The sequence below is a fragment of the Malaclemys terrapin genome, chromosome 2 (assembly GCF_027887155.1).
Source record: "Malaclemys terrapin pileata isolate rMalTer1 chromosome 2, rMalTer1.hap1, whole genome shotgun sequence".
NCBI classification, from domain to species: domain Eukaryota; kingdom Metazoa; phylum Chordata; order Testudines; family Emydidae; genus Malaclemys; species Malaclemys terrapin.
The window spans coordinates 1,900,117-1,920,104 of NC_071506.1; the positions used below are offsets into that span (position 1 = coordinate 1,900,117).

The 19,988-nt window shown below is 55.7% G+C and overlaps 1 protein-coding gene across 1 annotated transcript; it reads left to right on the forward strand.

Moving 5' to 3' along the window:
- Window positions 1–13,253: 13,253 nt before the first annotated feature.
- Window positions 13,254–18,813, forward strand: HGH1 (HGH1 homolog). Its single transcript, XM_054018494.1, has 7 exons — window positions 13,254–13,362; window positions 14,625–15,183; window positions 15,750–15,850; window positions 16,277–16,375; window positions 16,616–16,707; window positions 17,478–17,600; window positions 17,942–18,813. Exons 1-7 carry the CDS (start codon window positions 13,254–13,256, stop codon window positions 18,119–18,121), a joined length of 1,263 nt encoding a protein of 420 aa, XP_053874469.1. The 3' UTR covers window positions 18,122–18,813.
- Window positions 18,814–19,988: the final 1,175 nt, after the last annotated feature.

Genomic DNA, 19,988 nt, shown 5'->3' on the forward strand with positions numbered 1-19,988 from the left:
AAAGAGACATAGAGACAATAATACTATTTCCCTCAAGTGTCTTCCCACATGCTAATATTCCTTTTTTGATCTTTGAATTAAAGCTATAGCAATAGACCAGACTTGTTTGCTTACATAACAAGACCTGAGCAAACACCTCCCCTTCTATCTCTAACAATGCCGGCTGCATTTCAAAGCTCTGTTCATTTACAGATCTTCCTAACCGGTTTCTAAAGTTCAGTCATGGGTCAGGTCAGTCTGTGAGTTAATTAACTCTTTCTGGCCCTGTCACCTTCCAATGAGATATTATATCACTCCTAACGTCACAACAGGTCACCGTCCGGGCCTTGGGCTCCACGTCGTGAGCAGGATCTAGCCTCACGGCTGGGTTGGGCGTCTGCGCCAGGCCAGCCGGTCCCCCCATGCCCAGCTGGAGGAGCTGGTACGGATTGGTCAGGAACCAAAGGCGATGGCATGGCGAGGGGGTGGGGGCCGCCCACGCCCAGCTCCCTCCAGGGAGCAGGGGCAGCAGGGCACTGCCCTGGAGTGGGGGTGTGAGAGGGACGGGCGGGGTGGGGACCATTTGCTGACCCATGTCCGGCTGAGGAAGCTGGTCGCACCAGGCGCTTGAGTGGACGTGTTGCCAAGTCTGCAGCGCCGGGGCGGTGTTTTCTGAGCCGGCGTCGCGGGTTGTGGGATTTGGGACTAGTTTGCTCATAATTGGCTGCATTTGGGCTGCTTAGATTTAATTCAATGACAAAAATAGAACTAGCTGTAATTCAAACCCCTGGGCCCCAAGCCCTGGGGGCGGTGGCCCGGCACACGTGGATGCCAGGGCCCGGTTGGCGGGGGCGAGGGGTCAGTGCTGTCACAGCGATGCTGTGTCAGGGTCTCTCCCGAGGGGGCCGGGCTGTTCCGGCTGAGGCGAGATTTCTGGCCGCAGGGAGAGCCGCGAGCCATGGCCATGCCGAGCGCAGGTGGCACTCGCCGGCTCCGCTGCTCCCTGGTGGGACACAAGCTGGAAGTGCAGGTCCTGAGTCGCAGCCTCTCCCCCTGGGGGGCTCCGTGTCTGTGTCCCGGGACCGAACGGCCTGGCTGAGGAGAGCGGGTGGGGACCGGGCTCTGCGGGTGCATGTGGGGGCAACCGGGGTCACCTCACCGCTCCCCTCTCTGCTTTCGATGGCCTTTGTTACAAACAGAGGAGCACTGGCTTGGCCTCCCTGTGGGGACCCTGTGGCCCATGGCCCCCCTGCTCTGTGCTGCTCCGGGAGCAGGTCTGTGGGAAAAGGACCATGGGGATCTCCGTTAACCTAGCCTTCTCCTGCAATGTGGCCATCTTGTGCCTCCGCGAGCCCCAGGGCAGTCTCTGAGATGTCCTTCCTGGCGCTAAGAGACAAATTCTTCCCTGGCTCATGACTTTGGGAGTTGGAGACACGTGTCTCACAGCCACACTTGGCCTTAAGTGTTCAGTATCTTAGTGCAAGAGACGCTGTTCTTCCCACAGATGGCCATTGCTACTGACTATCTGTACGGGACTATTCAATAATACATTACAGCCTTATTGGCTTGCCGTGCCCTTTTCCGAACCCCCAGGAGACTCTCCCCAGTTCAGAACGGCACCCAGGGCTGTGCAGGGGGCGGAGTTGTTATTGTTTGCGCTTTGTCGGGGCTTTTGGTGGAGATTCGGTTCCCACTTGCTGAGCTGTGTAGTGCTGGTGTCCACTTGCCGGGAACGTCAGGGAATTAGCTCAGTTTCGCTCCAGAGCTCAGAGTGCTTTACAGACGCTACGTTTTCCATCCCTCCTCTAAAGGAGACGTCCATTTTACAGATGGGATTACTGAAGCAGCGATACTGGACATTTCTCGTCTTTTCAAAGAAAATCATTCCAGTTTTTGACGGTGCAGAATGTTCGGAATTTTCCCACAGGTCGTCTACACGGGTATTTCTGCTTCGTTTAATGTCCATAATGGTCTCTCCAGCAAGGTCGAAATGAATGTACAGGTGCCGTATACGCTGACACCACCGCTACACAACGTACAGTCCAATGCATAAAACAAACTGAAAAAGCAAAACAGACACTTTTTTGTTAATGTCTTTCAGTTGTACACATCTTAGGTGTAGCTACCAACTGTACAGTGTTGTCTCTCAGTCAATGTGGCAGGGCCACACGACGAGTCATTGAATTGAAACTGAGAGAGCTGGTGTCCTTTGTTAGAGTCAGTAGCTATCCCAGGATGTAGTGTATATTTGGGGCAGCAACCAAACATCTCCTAGGTGTGTACCATATCCCTGGGTCAGTGCGTCTGCACTTCCTTTCCCAATGGCGAGTGGAACCAGAAGCAATTGACCAGTTGGAATATTTGTCATATAAAACTTGGGTGATTTGGGTGAGGGAAACAAAAGCGAGCCTGTTAAACACACTTGTCACCGGAGGGAGAGACTCTTCACATTTTCTAACAAATTTATCACAAAGAAGGGAGTTGTCCTCTTCCCCATATGAATGCAACAACTCTTTCTAGCTCTCCTCCACTATGTTAGTGATCACGGTGTGGGTAGAATCATAGAATCAGGGAACTATAGGACTGGCAGGGACCTCGAGAGGTCGTCTAGTCCAGTCCCATGCACTCATGGCAGGGCTAAGTATTGTCTAGACCATCCCTGACAGGTGTTTGTCCAACCTGCTCTTAAAAGTCTCCAGTGATGGAGATTCCACAACCTCCCTGGGCAATTTATTCCAGTGCTTAACCACCCTGACAGTTAGGAAGTTTTCCTAATGTCCAACCTAAACCTCCCTTGCTGCAATTTAAGCCCATTGCTTCTTGTCCTGTCCTCAGGGGTTAAGGAGAGCAATTTTTCTCCCTCCTCCTTGTAACAACCTTTTATGTACTTGAAAACTGTTATGTTCCCCTCAGTCTTCTCTTCTCCAGCCTAAACAAACCCAATATTTTTAATCTCATAGGTCATGTTTTCTAGACCTTTCATCATTTTTGTTAATAATAATAATTAATGGAGATATCCCATCTCCTAGAACTGGAAGGGACCTTGAAAGTTCATCAAGTCCAGCCCCCTGCCTTCACTAGGCAGGACCAAGTACTGATTTTGCCCCAGATCCCCAAGTGGCCCCCTCAAGGATTGAGCTCACAACTCTGGGTTTAACAGGCCAATCCTCAAACCACTGAGCTATCCCTCCTCCCTTTTTGCTAGATTCTCTCCAATTTGTCCACATCCTTCCTGAAATGCGGCGCCCAGAACAGGACACAATACTCCAGCTGAGGTCTAATCAGCGCGGAGTAGAGCAGAAGAATGACTTCGCATGTCTTGCTCACAACACTCCTGCTAATACAGCCCAGAATGAGGTTTGGATTTTTTGCAAATATGTTGACTCATATGTAGCTTGTGATCCACTGTGACCCCCCCAGATATCTTTCCGTGGTACTCCTTCCTAGGCAGTCATTTCCCATTTTGTATGTGTGCAACTCATTGTTCATTTCTAAGTGGAGCACTTTACATTTGTCCTTATTGGATTTCATCTTATTGACTTCAGACCATTTCTCCAGTTTGTCCAGATCATTTTGAATTTTAATAGATTCATAGATTCATAGATTCATAGATTCTAGGACTGGAAGGGACCTCGAGAGGTCATCGAGTCCAGTCCCCTGCCCGCATGGCAGGACCAAATACTGCCTAGACCATCCCTAGTAGACATTTATCTAACCTACCCTTAAATATCTCCAGAGACGGAGATTCCACAACCTCCCTAGGCAATTTGTTCCAGTGTTTAACCACCCTGACAGTTAGGAACTTTTTCCTAATGTCCAATCTAGACCTCCCTTGCTGCAGTTTAAACCCATTGTTTCTGGTTCTATCCTTAGAGGCTAAGGTGAACAAGTTCTCTCCCTCCTCCTTATGACACCCTTTTATATACCTGAAAACTGCTATCATGTCCCCTCTCAGTCTTCTCTTTTCCAAACTAAACAAACCCAATTCTTTCAGCCTTCCTTCATAGGTCATGTTCTCAAGACCTTTAATCATTCTTGTTGCTCTTCTTTGGACCCTTTCCAGTTTCTCCACATCTTTTTTAAAATGCGGCGCCCAGAACTGGACACAATACTCCAGCTGAGGCCTAACCAGAGCAGAGTAGAGCGGAAGAATGACTTCTCGTGTCTTGCTCACAACACACCTGTTAATGCATCCCAGAATCATGTTTGCTTTTTTTGCAACAGCATCACACTGTTGACTCATATTTAGCTTGTGGTCCACTATAACCCCTAGATCCCTTTCTGCCGTACTCCTTCCTAGACAGTCTTTTCCCATTCTGTATGTGTGAAATTGATTTTTCCTTCCTAAGTGGAGCACTTTGCATTTGTCTTTGTTAAACTTCATCCTGTTTAACTCAGACCATTTCTCCAATTTGTCCAGATCATTTTGAATTATGACCCTGTCCTCCAAAGTAGTTGCAATCCCTCCCAGTTTGGTATCATCCGCAAACTTAATAAGCGTACTTTCTATGCCAATATCTAAGTCGTTGATGAAGATATTGAACAGAGCCGGTCCCAAAACAGACCCCTGCGGTACCCCACTCGTTACGCCTTTCCAGCAGGATTGGGAACCATTAATAACAACTCTCTGAGTACGATTATCCAGCCAGTTATGCACCCACCTTATAGTAGCCCCATCTAATTTGTATTTGCCTAGTTTATCGATAAGAATATCATGCGAGACCGTATCAAATGCCTTACTAAAGTCTAGGTATACCACATCCACCGCTTCTCCCTTATCCACAAGGCTCGTTATCCTATCAAAGAAAGCTATCAGATTGGTTTGACATGATTTGTTCTTCACAAATCCATGCTGGCTATTCCCTATCACCTTACCACCTTCCAAGTGTTGGCAGATGATTTCCTTAATTACTTGCTCCATTATCTTCCCTGGCACAGAAGTTAAACTAACTGGTCTGTAGTTACCTGGGTTGTTTTTAGTTCCCTTTTTATAGATGGGCACTATATTTGCCCTTTTCCAGTCTTCTGGAATCTCTCCCGTCTCCCATGACTTTCCAAAGATAATAGCTAGAGGCTCAGATACCTCCTCTATTAGCTCCTTGAGTATTCTAGGATGCATTTCATCAGGCCCGGGTGACTTGCAGGCATCTAACTTTTCTAAGTGATTTTTAACTTGTTCTTTTTTTATTTTATCCGCTAAACCTACCCCCTTCCCATTAGCATTCACTATGTTAGGCATTCCTTCAGACTTCTCGGTGAAGACCGAAACAAAGAAGTCATTAAGCATCTCTGCCATTTCCAAGTTTCCTGTTACTGTTTCTCCCTCTTCACTAAGCAGTGGGCCTACCCTGTCTTTGGTCTTCCTCTTGCTTCTAATGTATTGATAAAAAGTCTTCTTGTTTCCTTTTATTCCCGTAGCTAGTTTGAGCTCATTTTGTGCCTTTGCCTTTCTAATCTTGCCCCTGCATTCCTGTGTTGTTTGCCTATATTCATCCTTTGTAATCTGTCCTAGTTTCCATTTTTTATATGACTCCTTTTTATTTTTTAGATCGTGCAAGATCTCGTGGTTAAGCCAAGGTGGTCTTTTGCCACATTTTCTATCTTTCCTAACCAGCGGAATAGCTTGCTTTTGGGCCCTTAATAGTGTCCCTTTGAAAAACTGCCAACTCTCCTCAGTTGTTTTTCCCCTCAGTCTTGATTCCCATGGGACCTTACCTATCAGCTCTCTGAGCTTCCCAAAATCTGCCTTCCTGAAATCCATTGTCTCTATTTTGCTGTTCTCCCTTCTACCCTTCTTTAGAATTGCAAAGTCTATGATTTCATGATCACTTTCACCCAGGCTGCCTTCTACTTTCACATTCTCAACGAGTTCCTCCCTATTTGTTAAAATCAAGTCTAGAACAGCTTCCCCCCTAGTAGCTTTTTCAACCTTCTGAAATAAAAAGTTGTCTCCAATGCAGTCCAAGAATTTGTTGGATAGTCTGTTCCCCGCTGTGTTATTTTCCCAACATATATCCGGATAGTTGAAGTCCCCCATCACCACCAAGTCTTGGGCTTTGGATGATTTTGTTAGTTGCTTGAAAAAAGCCTCATCCACCTCTTCCACCTGGTTAGGTGGCCTGTAGTAGACGCCTAGCATGACATCTCCCTTGTTTTTTGCCCCTTTAAGCCTAACCCAGAGACTCTCAACACTTCCGTCTCCTATGTCCATCTCTACCTCTGTCCAAGTGTGTACATTTTTAATATATAAGGCAACACCTCCTCCCTTTTTCCCCTGTCTATCCTTCCTGAGCAAGCTGTACCCATCCACACCAACATTCCAATCATGTGTATTATCCCACCAAGTTTCAGTGATGCCAACAATGTCATAGTTGTATTTATTTATTAGCACTTCCAGTTCTTCCTGCTTATTCCCCATACTTCTCGCATTTGTATATAGGCATCTAAAATACTGGTTTGATCTTTCCTCCCAGTTTTTTCCTGACTCTCCTTTCTCTCTGCCAATATAGCCCACACTCCCTCTTGTTTCCGACTCATTTCCCCGGTCTCCATGTTCCCCACTTACCTGTGGGCTTTGCTCACCTGTCCCCGTCGAACCTAGTTTAAAGCCCTCCTCACTAGGTTAGCCAGTCTGTGTCCGAATAGGGTCTTCCCTCTCCTCGAAAGGTGAACGCCATCTCTGCCTAGCAGTCCTTCCTCGAATAGCATCCCGTGGTCTAGGAAGCCAAAGCCCTCCTGGTGACACCATCTTCGCAGCCAGGCATTCACCTCTTAATCTTATCTTCCAAAGCACTTGCAACCCCTCCCAGCTTGGTATCATCCGCAAACTTTAGAAGTGTGCTCTCTGTGCCGTTAGCTAAATCACTGATGAAGATATTGAACAGAACCAGACCCAGAACCGATCCCTGCAGGACCCCACTCGTTATACCCTTCCAGCATGACTGTGAACCACTGATAACTACTCTCTGGGAACAGTTTTCCAACCAGTTTTGCATCCACCTTATAGCAGCTCCATCTAGGTTGCATTTCCCTAGTTTGTGTATGAGAAGCTCATGCGAGACAGTATCAAAAGCCTCACTAAAGTCAAGATACACCATGTCTACCACTTCCCCCCATCCACAAGGCTTGTTACCCTGTCACAGAGAACTATCAGGTTGGTTTGACACGTTGTTTTTGACAAATCCATGCTGACTGTTACTTATCATCTTATTATCTTCTAGGTGTTTGCACATTGATTGCTTAATTATTTGCTCCAGTATCTTTCCAGGTATTGAAGTTAAGATGACTGGTCTGTAATTCCCCGGGTTGTCCTTATTCCCCTTTTTATAGATTAGCACTAGATTTGCCCTTTTCCAGTCTTCTGGAATCTCTCCTGTCTTCCAGGACTTGTCTAAGATAATCGCTAATGGCTCAGATATCTCCTCAGTCAGCTCCTTGAGTATTCTAGGATGCATTTCATCAGGCCCTGGTGACTTGCAGACATCTAACTTGTCTTAAGTAATTTTTAACTTGTTCTTAGCAATATGTCCATTGTAGGGAATTGTAGGGATACCGTGGACAGGGCTCAATGGGTTAGCTATCATATACAAATTTTTGACTGAATATGGGGTTGCTGCAGCCCTTCATTCTACTTTCTTTTGATGGAGGAGAGGTTTCAGCTGAATATTAAATACGTTGTGATCTTCATATACATGCTGTACTCGAGAGGTTGGAGGAAGGGGAGGGGAAAGGATCATGCTTTTTACAAGAAAGCTTTTGGAGCGTGGGATTAAATCACATTTGTCACTGATTCCTGTGCTTCTGAGCCACTCAGAGCCAGGCGGAAAGGAAGTAGAGACTGTAACGATGCGGCCTCTGGCGGGACACAACTGAGAGTCTCATTTCAGGACAAATTGCTTAGAGCAGGGCAGTCACAGCCCAAGGCTGGGGTTTCTCCACTTCTAAGGCACCAAACCAGCCAGACAGAGAGGACTTCGGTCTCACCCCACTGGCTAACCGCAAGTCACACAAGCAATTCCCTTAGACACTCCAGTTTCCCAGTATCACCACCAGTGCCACTTGTTATGGGCATGACTGGTTATGAAAACCAATACCCTAGTAAAAGAAAGAAGAGGATCTACTGATCCCAGAGGACCAAGCCCCACACCCAGGTCAATATACAAGTTAGATCTTACCCACAAATCACGCGGTTGCCAATCCTTTAGAATCTAACATCTAAAGGTTAATTCATAAAAAGAAAGAAATAGAGATGAGAGCTAGACTTGGTTAAATGGAATTAATTACATACAGTAATGGCAAAATTCTTGGTTCAGGCTTGTAGCAGTGATGGAATAAACTGCAGGTTCAAATCAAGTCTCTGGAACATCCCCAGCTGGGATGGGTCCTCAGTCCTTGGTTCAGAGCTTCCGTTTGTAGCAAAGTCCCTCCAGAGGTAAGAAGCAGGATTGAAGACAAGATGGAGAAGATGCAGCTGCCTTTTATAGTCCTTTTGCCATGTGGCTTGTGCTTCCTTTGTTCCAACCACAAGCCACCAAGCACATGGCCTGGAAAAACCTCACAGTTCTGTCCATAGGCCTGTCCCTGCCTTGCTGAGTCACAAGGCATATCTGCCTTCTCTCAATGGGTCAGTTATGTAGCTGATGGTCCTTAATGGGCCATCAAGCAGGCTAGGCAGAGCTGATGTCACATTGTCTGGGGTGTCACCCAGAAGCATAGCACAATTTGAACTACAGACAGGATAGAGCCAATACCTATAACTTTAAGTACAAACATGATACCTGCATACAGATAGTATAATCATGACCAGCAAATCATAACCTTGTCTTAGACACCTCACTTAACCTCCTTTGTACAAGATTTGGTGCCACTATATGACCTTGGTTGCAACAATGATCTATACGGTCACAGTTCATGTCAATAACGTCACAGAGACACCGCTGTGAGTTTAAAGCGGTTTCGGGTTCGGGGCCTGCCAACTTAATTCGTCCTGTTTTGTTTGAACCATCTGCCAACCCTCAACCAGGATACAAATATCAGTGTCGGGGGGTTGGTTTGGAATGCGATTGTCATCTCATAGCTTTGTTGTAATGTAGACAAACTCCTGCTGGGGGCCTGTAGCTTTAAAAAAATATCAAATCTGTGCTAGGTATCTAGTGAAAGCTCCTGTTTGTTCTTCCATGTACAGACCAAAGTGTTAATAACAAAAGTTTGTTTCAATAAACAGCTTGGGTTACTTTGGGGCTAGTGTTTAAGTGACTTCGGGCTATTTTAATGCAGGAGAAATCTGGCCACCCCCTCAGGGGGGTCCTTGAGTCAGGCAAATGCCTTTACCTCAGCCTAGACTTGTTGCTCCCCAGATTTCTCTGCCCCTAGCGGGACGGAGTCGGGAGCTTCCCGTGGGATGGTCTGTGGCTCTTGGTGCAACTCTAGTCGTGTCTATAATTTCTCTAAAGGGAGGGCCCCAGGGTCCAGGGCCCGTCTCCACAACAGTGAAATGAAGTGAACAGACACAATGTGCATTTACCAGCAGCGCGTGCTGCCGTGTTAGCACTGCGGGAGGAGCCCTAACCTGGCCACTGCTGGACTTGGCGCGGTGACAATCCTCCCTGAACTCGCTCTAGGGTCGGGCTGGCTTTGGGGGTGAGGTTTTTCCCGTTTACATCCCTTGTTTTGAAAACGAGAGGGAAAGTGAAAGTAGAGGCAGCAGCTGTGGAGGTGCAGGGCCATGGCGCTGGGTACGGCACAAAGGCAGGGAACTCGGTGGCTGAGCAGAACTGGGCTCTGTCCCTGCCCCGTCGGGCTGCAGTTCAGTTTTTGCTCCTCCTGGCATCAGCCATTAACGACTGTGGACTCAAAGCCCTGGTTTCACAGCACCCCAGCAGACCTGGGGAATGTGGCGGAGCCAGCCTGCGCCAGTAGCTCTGACAGGACTGAGCTGCCCAGCTCATCCCCAGGGCGTGGGGGGTTCCCTGTTGCAGTAGCACCTAGAGGCCACAACCCCGACCAGGGCCCCGCTGTGCACAGACACCAGGGGAGTCAGTCCCTGCCCCACAGAGCTCACTGCTTGAGACAAGAGAGACATGGGACAGGAGGGGAAACTGAGGCATGGGCCTGGCATGCCTGGGGCAGAGTCTGGAAGAGGAGGCAGCGTGGTGCCGGCACGGGGAGCTGCCTCACAGCAGGTCACGGCCAGGCCTTCCCCGGTGGCACTGAAGCAGCCGCTGCCAGCAGGTGCTGTGGAGCAGGGCAGCCTCAGGCCCCAAGCCTGCTGGGCCCTCTGAGCCCCCTGCAGCCCCACAGCCCCGTCCCTCTCTGCAGTGCCCCAGCCGGCGTCCACCCTGGACCAGCGCAGACGCACGGGTCTCCCGGGAGAGGGGCTGTGTGGAGCACGGGGCCAGGACCAGGGTGCTAGGACCCCGCAGGTGCCGGCCGGCAGGGGACAGGGTGGCGCTAGGACCCCGCGGGCGCCGGGCGGGCGGGGAAGTATCCGGGTGCTAGGACCCCGCGGACGCCGGCCCACTCGCCCAGTTGCGGGAAATCGAAACCGAGCGCGAGGAGCCCGGCTGTGGGCGGGGCTCTGAGGGGCCCTGGGCGTTGCACGGGGCGGGGACTCAGGCTTGGCATGCGCAGAAGCAGCCCCGTGTGACTACAACCCCCAGAATCCCCTTCGCCGCGATTGGGTCCGAGGCGCCGCCGATTGGGCTCCAGCCTCCGGGTCCTCGCCTCTTCCCCGCCCCCTTGGGAAACCGCAGCCACCGATTGGCCGGAGAGCGTGTCGCTCTGGCTAGGGGCGGAGCGGACGGGTGTGACGTCACGAATAGCAACCCTCCCGTTTTGCAGCTGGGTGCGGTTTGTGCCCCGCAAGGTGGCATCTGGGTCCCTTGCTCCCGCCTGGTCCGTGGGGTTGCGAGTCAGGAGGGGTGGGGAGTGTGGTCAAAAACACTCCCGATCTGCTTCCTGTCCAGAGGGGCCCCTTTCACTGAATCCCTGAAAAGGGAGGTAGGGTTTGGGGGGACGGCGCGTGCCCCCGAGCCCAAGGTGAGACCAGAGGGGCCCCTTCCATTTTCCCACTGGCTTCCTCCTTGCTTATTTCCAATGACTTGGCTGCTCATGCACCTGTCACTGGTCCATGGGGCTGCGAATCAGGAGGGATGGGGTTTGGGGTCGAAAACACTCACGCCCTGCTTCCTCCTGGCTAATGTGACAAATTGATCTATTGGACGATTGCTATCTCCTGAACAGTGGGGACTGGGAATGGGGTGGCGGGAGTGTAGCAGATGACAATTTGAGGTGAATATTCTCTTGGCCAGATTCTACTGGGTTTATGGTGCTTTGTGCTATGGACTGGAGCAAAGTGGCTGGTGAATAACTAAGAATCTGGTTAATAATTATTCTCTAAATTCAGCTTTTTTCTTTCTCTCTCTCTGAATTATCACTAATTCAAAATAGTGGTGTGCAAGTTGACTGGACAATGGTAATAGCATAATCTCTTGTTAGAACATTGTAAACCCTACTCCCTGATTTTTATATTAAACACTTACTATACATAATACAAGAAATCCCTGATGTTAGAACCTGGCTATGCCGCTGCTGTAGAGGGCTCATCACCCAGCAGCTGGGGGCCACCATGTGGGCTCGGCAGGGCTGCTGGCCATGGGGCCAAAGGGTGTGGGTGGGATCTGGGGAGTCATGTCCCAGGGATATGCCCCACTCCCCAGCACTGCTCCAGCTCTGAGCTGTCTCCACTGCCTGGGACCTGTGGGGCCCCACCTGCCTCCGCAGGGAAAGAGCCACCTGGGACTGGTGCAGAGGCTGGGCCAGTCTCAGCCAGTCACAGGGGACGGCGGCTAAGCTGCGTCCTGCCAGGCATGTGGGTCCTGAGGGAGCCTGGCCCGGGTAGGCTCTGCTCCTGCTCCAGCCTTGCTGATTGCACCCCCAAGGGGCGTGTCGGGGTGCTGGGAAGTGTGGGGGGTCTGTGCGGGGCACTGGGCAGTTGTGGCAGTGGGGGGCACTGGGCAGTGAGGGAATCTGGGTGGGGCTCTGGGTGGGGAGGTGCAGGGCACTGTGCAATTGTGGGAGGACTGTGGGGGGTCTCCAGCTAGGGGGCACTGGGCAGTGAGAGGATCTGTGGGGGGGTTCTGAGTGGGTGGGGGAGTGGTCTGTGGGAGGGCACTGGGCATAGGGGTTTGTGGGGGTCTCTGGGTGGTGTGGCACTGGGCATAGGGAGTCAGAGGGGTGCTGGGCAGGGGGGTAGCATGGTGCAGCATGGGACTGCCCCGAAGGGGAAGAAGCACGATGGGAGCGCAGGGCCGGGCTGGCCAGTGTGCGTCTGGCAGCTCCCGGTTTGTAAACAGTGCCCTTGTACTGCGCTGGGTGGAATGGGGCTGTCCCTGCTGTGCCATGACCCATCTCATCTCCCATTGCCCCCGGCCAGCCCGTCGCTCTGAGGACTCTGCCCCCCTACCCCATGTCTCCATTTCCCCCATGGGGGCTCACAAATATGGTTAGCACCAGGCTCACAAAAGGTTAATCCAGACCTTTTTGGGGTGCAGGCTCGGGGATGGAGTTGGGGTGCAGGAGGGTTGCAGGCTATGGGGAGTTTGAGTGAGGGGTGCAGGCTCTGACCTGGGGCAGGGGATTGGGGTACAGGAGGGAGTGCGGATATGTGGGCTCTGGGAGGGAGTTAGCAACTCAGCACGTTATATAAGAGAAAGGAGCTGCCGTGATTTCATATAGACATAGAAACTGATAGAAGACACTTTTACATATTCAAAATGTGAGAGGCAGAGTTGGAGGGAGGGAGGGTCTGTACAATATTTCACCGCATTCAGTCTCCCGGCTGGAGCAGGAACGTAGCCCTGCACAGGGCTGCCCAGAGGATTCAGCGTCCAGGAGCAGCCCCGGACAGCTGCAGCGCGCCAGCACCACTCCCGGACGCGGCGTGCTGAGACACCGGGGCTTGGGGGAAGACGGAGGTGGGGGCAGCCCCTGACATACTCGTGGGGGCCCCTGTGGAAAATTGACACCCCCCCCCGGGCAGCCCTGCCCCTGCCACACTTGTGTAGGATAGCGAGGGGCTGCGGTGATGAAGCTGTGACAGGCTAGGAATTGGAGGCCTGTGCCTTTAAGACCCAGTCCCAGGAACCCGCCCCCTGCTCAGGCCCTGACCCGCCCCCCCGCGGCGATTGGCCCCTTCAGCCTTTGACCCCCCCCCCAAGAGGCGGCAGCAAGTGAGGGCAGAGAGAGGGCAGTGGCGACAGTGAGGGTTACTGGGCATGCTCAGGGCGGGTGCGCATGCTCAGTGCACCCACAGCAGGGCCCGGACCCCGCGCCGCAGAGACGCACGTGGCGGCGAGACGCTGAGCCCGGACGGCGCCGGGACAGGCAAGGGGGGCCCCGCCCGCCCCTGGGTGACGCGCAGCAGGGCCCGGAGCCCGGACGCCTGGGTCCCATTGGCGGCCCGGCCCCGTCCAGCGGCCCCGGGCCGAGCCCTTCCCCGGGGCACGCGGGGGACGGGCCGCTCCTGTGTGGCCCTTCCCTGGCTCAGACACGACCCCGGGGAGACGGGCTGGGGCCAGGATCCGAGTCCCCGCTCCCCTTCCCCAGAGGCTGCCTGCCCCCCAGGGCTCCCCTTCCACGCCCCTGTGGGGCAGAGCCCTCGTAACCCCGACCGGGCTGGGCCCAGCATTCCTGGGGGCTCGCCCCCCAGCCTTGGCATGCTCACTCGGGGCGGGGTGTCCCCATCCGGGTGCTCTCTGCACGGGGCGCTTCCCTGCCCCACTGAGCACTGCATACAGCTCAGAGCAGACACACTTTATTAACCAGTAACCCGTTAAAAAATAAGGAAAAAACGGGAGAGGGGAAAGGAAAACCCGTCACCCCGCTCTGTGGCCCCGGGACGTCACCGCGTCTCTGGGGTGCCAGGGCAGTTCACAGTCTGTTCCTCCCGTGTCCTAGGCCTTGGCTGTGCTGCAGGGATGCTGCGGGTCGGACCCTTGGGGCTTGTCTACACTGGCACTTCACAGCGTGTGAAAAACACCCCCGGAGCGCAGCAAGTTGCAGCGCTGTAAAGCGCCCGTGTAGACAGTGCCCCAGCGCTGGGAGCCGCGCCCCTCGTCTGGCCTGCAAGGCCTCTTGGCTGGGGGAATCCCCCTGTGCTGGGCTGGCTGCCCGGGGTCCCCCCACGCTCTTCCGAGCGGCTCACCGCACCCGGTTCCGGACGGCTCCAGCCCCACTCTGCCCCAGCACTGCCGCTGCTCTGCCTCCAGCTCCCTGGGCTTCGCTTCTGGCCCCGGTTGCTCTGCTCCCAGCACGGATCTGGTTTCTGGGTCCCTCTGGCTGGCCCAGCTCTGCTCGAGCTCCTGCTCTCTCCTTAGCTCGCTTGCTCCGCTGTGGCCCAGGCAATGCCAGCTCACAGGGAAGATGGGACCCCCTGCCTCATTAGCCCACCCACCCTATCAGGCTGACCTGGAGCATTGGTCTCTCCCCATTGCTCCTGGGGACGGTCAGTCTCAGGGTCCTGGTTTCCCATCCACCCTTCCCCTTTCTTTTGGTACTGGGAGCTAGCAACCAAAACCTCCCCACTGAGTTTTAGTGAGGGGCCAACAGTCCCCTTCCACCCACCTGACAGGTCCCTTTGTCTGCAGGGCGGCGCCTCCAGGCCTCCTGCCCCAGCATGGACGAGGAGCAGGCCAGAGAGCTGCTGGGGTTTCTCCACCTGGACACCCGGCCTGATCTAAAGGGCCAGGCCACAGGCTACATCCTGGGGCTCACGGGTAATGTGGAGGGGCGGACGCTGCTGGCAGGCAGGCCAGATTTCCTGGAGGCTCTGCTGCTGCTGACGGGTGACCGCTCCTTGGCCGTGGTGAAGGACAGTTACCACTCGCTCATCAACCTGTCTGTGGCCGTGGCCACCCACGAGGTCCTGGCCAAGGAGCTCCCAGTGCTGCTGCACCGCCTGCTGGACCCGGGCTACGCCTTCGCCGACCAGGTCTGCACCCTCCTCTCCAACCTGTCCCGGGAGGAGGGCACCTGCCGCCAGGTTTTCCAGGCCATGCAGGAGGAGGGGCTGGGGCTGGCCCGGGTGGTAGAGGCGTTCTGCACCGAAGGCTACAACAAGAAGGCAGCCCTGCACTACCTGGGCCCCCTGCTCTCCAATCTGACTCAGCTGCCGGAGACCAGGGAGTTCCTGCTGGACAGATCCAGGTGGGTGCTGGCGCTCTCAGAAGTGGCCTGCGAGCTGGGAACGTGACAGCGGGCGGGGGGATGCGTGGGCTCAGGGCTGCCCCAGGTCAGACTGTTCATCCAGGGGGGAGGGATAGCTCAGTGGTTTGAGCATTGGCCTGCTAAACCCAGGGTTGTGAGTTCAATCCTTGAGGGGGCCACTTAGGGATCTGGGGCAAAATCAGTACTTGGTCCTGCTAGTGAAGGCAGGGGCTGGACTCAATGACCTTTCAAGGTCCCTTCCAGTTCTAGGAGATGGGATATCTCCATTAATTATTATTATTATTATTATTATTATCCATTGGTGCAATGGAGAGACAAGGTTGGGGGAGGTCCTATCTTCTGCCAGCAGGACGCTCTGGGTAGCTCGAAAGCGGGTCTCTCTCCCCAACAGGAGCTGGCCCAGTCGAAGATATTCCCTCCCCCACCTTGTCTCTCTAATGTCCTGGGACTGACACGGCTGCATCACTGCAATGCCCCAGAGCGTGCCCATGCCAGGGCCCAGCGTGTGCATGCCCATCTCTGACAAGGGCCCCTCCTCTGCCCAGGTGCGTGGTACAGAGGCTGCTGCCCTACACGCAGTACGAGGCCTCCGCCATCCGCCGAGGGGGGGTGATCGGGACGCTCAGGAACTGCTGCTTCGAGTACAGTAAGTGTTTTGCATTTGGGGGGGTACTTAGTGTCCCTCACCCCTGGGATCCTGCTGGCTTCACTGCCTCGGCCGAGCCCTGAGTGGACTTCTTGGTATCAGCTGGTTCCTGAACCAGCCTGTGCCTTAGAGCTCCGGGCTCTAACCCCCGCCCCCCGTGCGGGACCTCTGGCTTCTGTGCCCAGGCCTGGCCACTCCCCAGCACAACGCAGGCCCCAATCAGGGCTTGCATGTCCCTTCCCTCACAGAGGAGTTGGCCGGGCTTTGTGCTTTTGCTTGGCAGCGCCCCTGTGTGACCTGTGAAGTTTCCTGTCTGGCGGGCTCACTGCAAGGCCCCGATGGGTGCACTCCCCCGTTATGCCCCCTCTCCTGGTGATTTCTGAGCCCTCTTCTGATCCCAGCCTGTGTGTGGGTGTCTGTTCCCAGAGTACCATGAGTGGCTGCTAGGCGCCGAGGTGGACCTGCTCCCCTTCCTCCTGCTGCCTTTGGCGGGCCCTGAGGAATTCCCTGAAGTGGAAATGGAAAGTGAGGAGGGGGGACGCTAGGAGGGGGGGCTTTGGGGACTAGTGTTTGTGGGGGGGTCTAGCGGTGGCACAGTTGTGCAGCTGGGAACAAAGAATTCAATTGTTTTCTGCTCTCATTTCCCCTCTGCTGGGGGGTGGTAAAGTGAGGGGCGGGGTGGGGGTGGAGGGCTCTGCAGTTTGCTGGCAGGAGCCGGTAGATCCATGTGCCCTGTTCTAACGCCCCTGCCTGGCTCTGCCCCAGGGCTGCCCGTGGACCTGCAGTACCTGCCGCAGGACAAGCAGCGGGAGAAGGACCCTGACATCCGGAAGATGCTACTGGAGGCAGTCATGCTGGTGGGTTGCTGTAGAACACTGGGGGAGGGGGGCACGGGCCGGGATGGGGGGACAAGGCGGCTGGGGAAGAGAGGGTTTCTTTGCAGATGCCCCCTTTCCTGCAGGAGGACCCCCCACCCCTTCCCACCTGCTGCTGCCCCCTATCCGTGCGACCCTCCCTGCTCTCAGGATCCCCAGCCCCACTTACGCTGGAGGGTTAGGACCCCTGCTGCTGCAGGGCAGGAGACAGCCACTCTCTGGTGGGGCTAGGAAGGGGCTTCCCCACAACGGCCTGTGACCTGGGAATGGAGCCTGGGAGTTACATTGAGCTACCTGAGTTATAACCTGAGCCTGGAGGGGGCTGGGAGAAGTGACACCACCTGCCTGGGAGACGGAACAAAGGGGAGGAGGAGCAGAGGGGAGGGGGAGAGAGCTGCTGGAGGGGTTTGGATTCAGTTTGGTGCTGGATGGTGCAACGCAGGGAACCCCAAGCTGGGGTCTAAGCTCCCTGAACCCCCCAGAAGGGGTCCTGGTTGTACCTACACGCTCTGCTGTAGAGTGTGTTCCTATTGTCCAATAAACCTTCCATTTTACTGGCTGGCTGAGAGTCAGGGTGAATCCCAAGAAGAGGGGTGTAGGGCCCTGACCCCCCACACTCCGTAACACTGGCCTCTCTCTGAAACAGCTGGGGCTGGCCGGGCCCACGCTGCTCCTCCCCGTGCTGCTCACGCTGGCTGTGGCTGGGTCTGATCCGGGGCCCGGCCCCTCCCCCTGGTTTGCTTCCCACGCAGCTCACCGCCACCAAGGCCGGCCGGCAGCTGGTGAAGGAGAAGGGCACCTATCTGGTCGTGCGGGAGCTCCACCAGTGGGAGACGGAGCCTGACGTCCAGGCTGCCTGCGAGAAGCTGATCCAGGTAGGGGCAGAGGCCCATCGTGTCCATGTGGCTCAGCATCTGCAGGGCAGGGGGCATGGGCAATTGGGCCCCACCCAGGTTGGGGTCTTTGGGGCCCCCCTCTCTATTAAACTCCAGGGTGGGGTCCGGTCTCTGCCGGGCAAATGCAGACAAGCGGGGGCTCAATGCTGCCACATGGTGGTGCAGTCATTGTACTGCCCAGGGGTTCTGCAGGGGATGCCGCACCGGGAACTGGAGGAGAAGGGGGTCCGTGCGGGTAGGGAGCAGGGCGCTGCTGGCCGGTCCCTGGCCACTCGGTGGCTGGTTTCCCCTCTGAAGCCCTGCTGCTGTGCCCTGGGCAGGTGCTGATTGGGGATGAGCCAGAGCCCGGGATGGAGAATCTGCTGGAGGTGAAGATCCCCGAGGACGTGGAGGAGCGACTGCAGCATCTGGACCGGGAGGAGGAGCGGCAGCAAGGGCAGCAGGAGACGCAGAGCAAGGGGCCTGGGGCGCAGATGGGATCCTCGGGGCTGTCGAGGTGACTTGCTGACCTGCTTGCCCTGCCCCGGCAGCGTGGGGGGCGCTCGGACTCTGCCCAGCCGAGGGCCGCGACCTGCCAGCCGTCGTGGGAGCCACGCCCAGCCGTGCCCAATGGAACCGGATGCAGCCACCAGAGGCGAGGTCCGTAGAGACGGCAGCGCCCAGCGCAGCCTGGCGGCTCTGGAGCAGAGAGAGGGGACTGGGACTGGGAGCTCCTCCCCTTGAGGTTCCTTGCTTCACTCCAGCCCACCTCAGTCACCACTGCCTGACCCAGGCGAAATGAATCTGGGGGGTCTCAACTGGGCTCCGGGAGGCCAGGTTCCCCCTTGCACAGTGCAGCAGTGCTGGCACAGAGGAGCTGCTCGGCAGGGCGGGGCTGGGGCACAGTGGGAGGTGATGGTGCGCCCTGGCTGTGGGGCTGCCCCCTGCAGTCAGCATGGCGGCAGGCGGCTGCCTGGGCTGTGGCCTGAGATTCTCGCCTGCACCCAGCGCTGTGCCAGCCCCCCGTCCTGAACGGGCAGGGGCACATGCTGAGCTGGTGTCCACACAGGTGAACCTGGGGGACGCTGATTCCAGCCCTGCCTGGGCACAGGATGTCTCTCTAGCGAGGGGGAGATGACCGCCGAGCCCCCGGAACAACAGTAACCTGCTATTTAACTCCAGACGGGGGGAGGGTGGGGAGGCAGAGCCGGGGCTGGGGGGCAGGAGCTGGCAGTGGCTTTGGGCTGGGTTCTGTCCTTAGCTGCTAAATACACTTGAGAGGCCAGACGCCCCAACTACCCCACGTGTGTTGTCTCCTGCCTGGAAGACCCTGGCACAGCGGCTCTGTGTCCCCCAGCATCTGAGCATGGCCCTGGGGCCTGCAGGTGGCTGGCTGGAAGTCGGCGCTGCCTTGAGTCTGCCCCTGAGGTTGGGGGGCTGCGAAGGGGACATGAACCACCCCATCTCGCTCCGGCCTCAAGTGCAGCTTGGGCAGCCTGGAGGTGTGGGCCCCAGCTCAGCTGTCTGGCCTGTGAATGGGCGAAACTGCGGGACTCTCCTACCTCCGGCCCCCCCTAAGTCTGGCCAGGCCCAGTGGGTCACTGCTTCTGTCTCAGTGCTGGCAGGGCCTGTGCCTCCCTCCGGGGCCTTCTCCCTCTGCCCCAGCAGGGTGTTTTCCTCGTCCCCCAGAGTCCTGTTCCAGGGGGCCTGTCACCAAGGGATCCAGGCCCTGTGGCTGGGTTCCTCTCCCCTCATTCCCAAGTTCTCATCCCCTCTGCTCCACGGATATGGCCCGAGCTGCTCCCTGCGCAGGCTGTGGGACTGGCAGGGAAGGGTGGCTGGAGAAGAAAGGCCCCAGAGGGGATGGCAGGAGAGAGGCTGTACATGGCCATGGCTGGGAGAGGCCTGGGGGAGTAGATGGTCCTGTGGGAGAGGCAGGGGTGCATAGAGGAACGAAGAGACAGGCCTGTGGGAAACGGGTCTGAGACAAGCTGGGGGGTACCGGGCCTAGAGGGAGGCCGGTGGGGGACAGCTGAGAGCCCTCGACTGAATAACATTTAATAGTGTGGGCTGCATCCATGCGTGTGGGGTTTGTTTCTGTCGGGGTAGGGCCAAGCGGGGGGGTCGCCGGCCTGGCCCTGGGTGAGGCCCCCTCTAGTTTGTGATGGACTCCGGCGGGGGCTTCCGGATCCTGGACATGGAGTGGAGGGAGATGACGGCTTGCAGGAGCCGCTGCCCAGCGCTGCTGCCACAGCGGGGCTCTTCTCGCCCAGCCGCCAGCTGGCCACGTGGGCGCTGGCCGGGGTGGCAGAGCCGGGCTTGCGGAAGTTGAGGAGGTGGTGGAAGGGCCGGAGGCCGGAGAGCAGGCAGGGCCGGTACAGGGAGAAT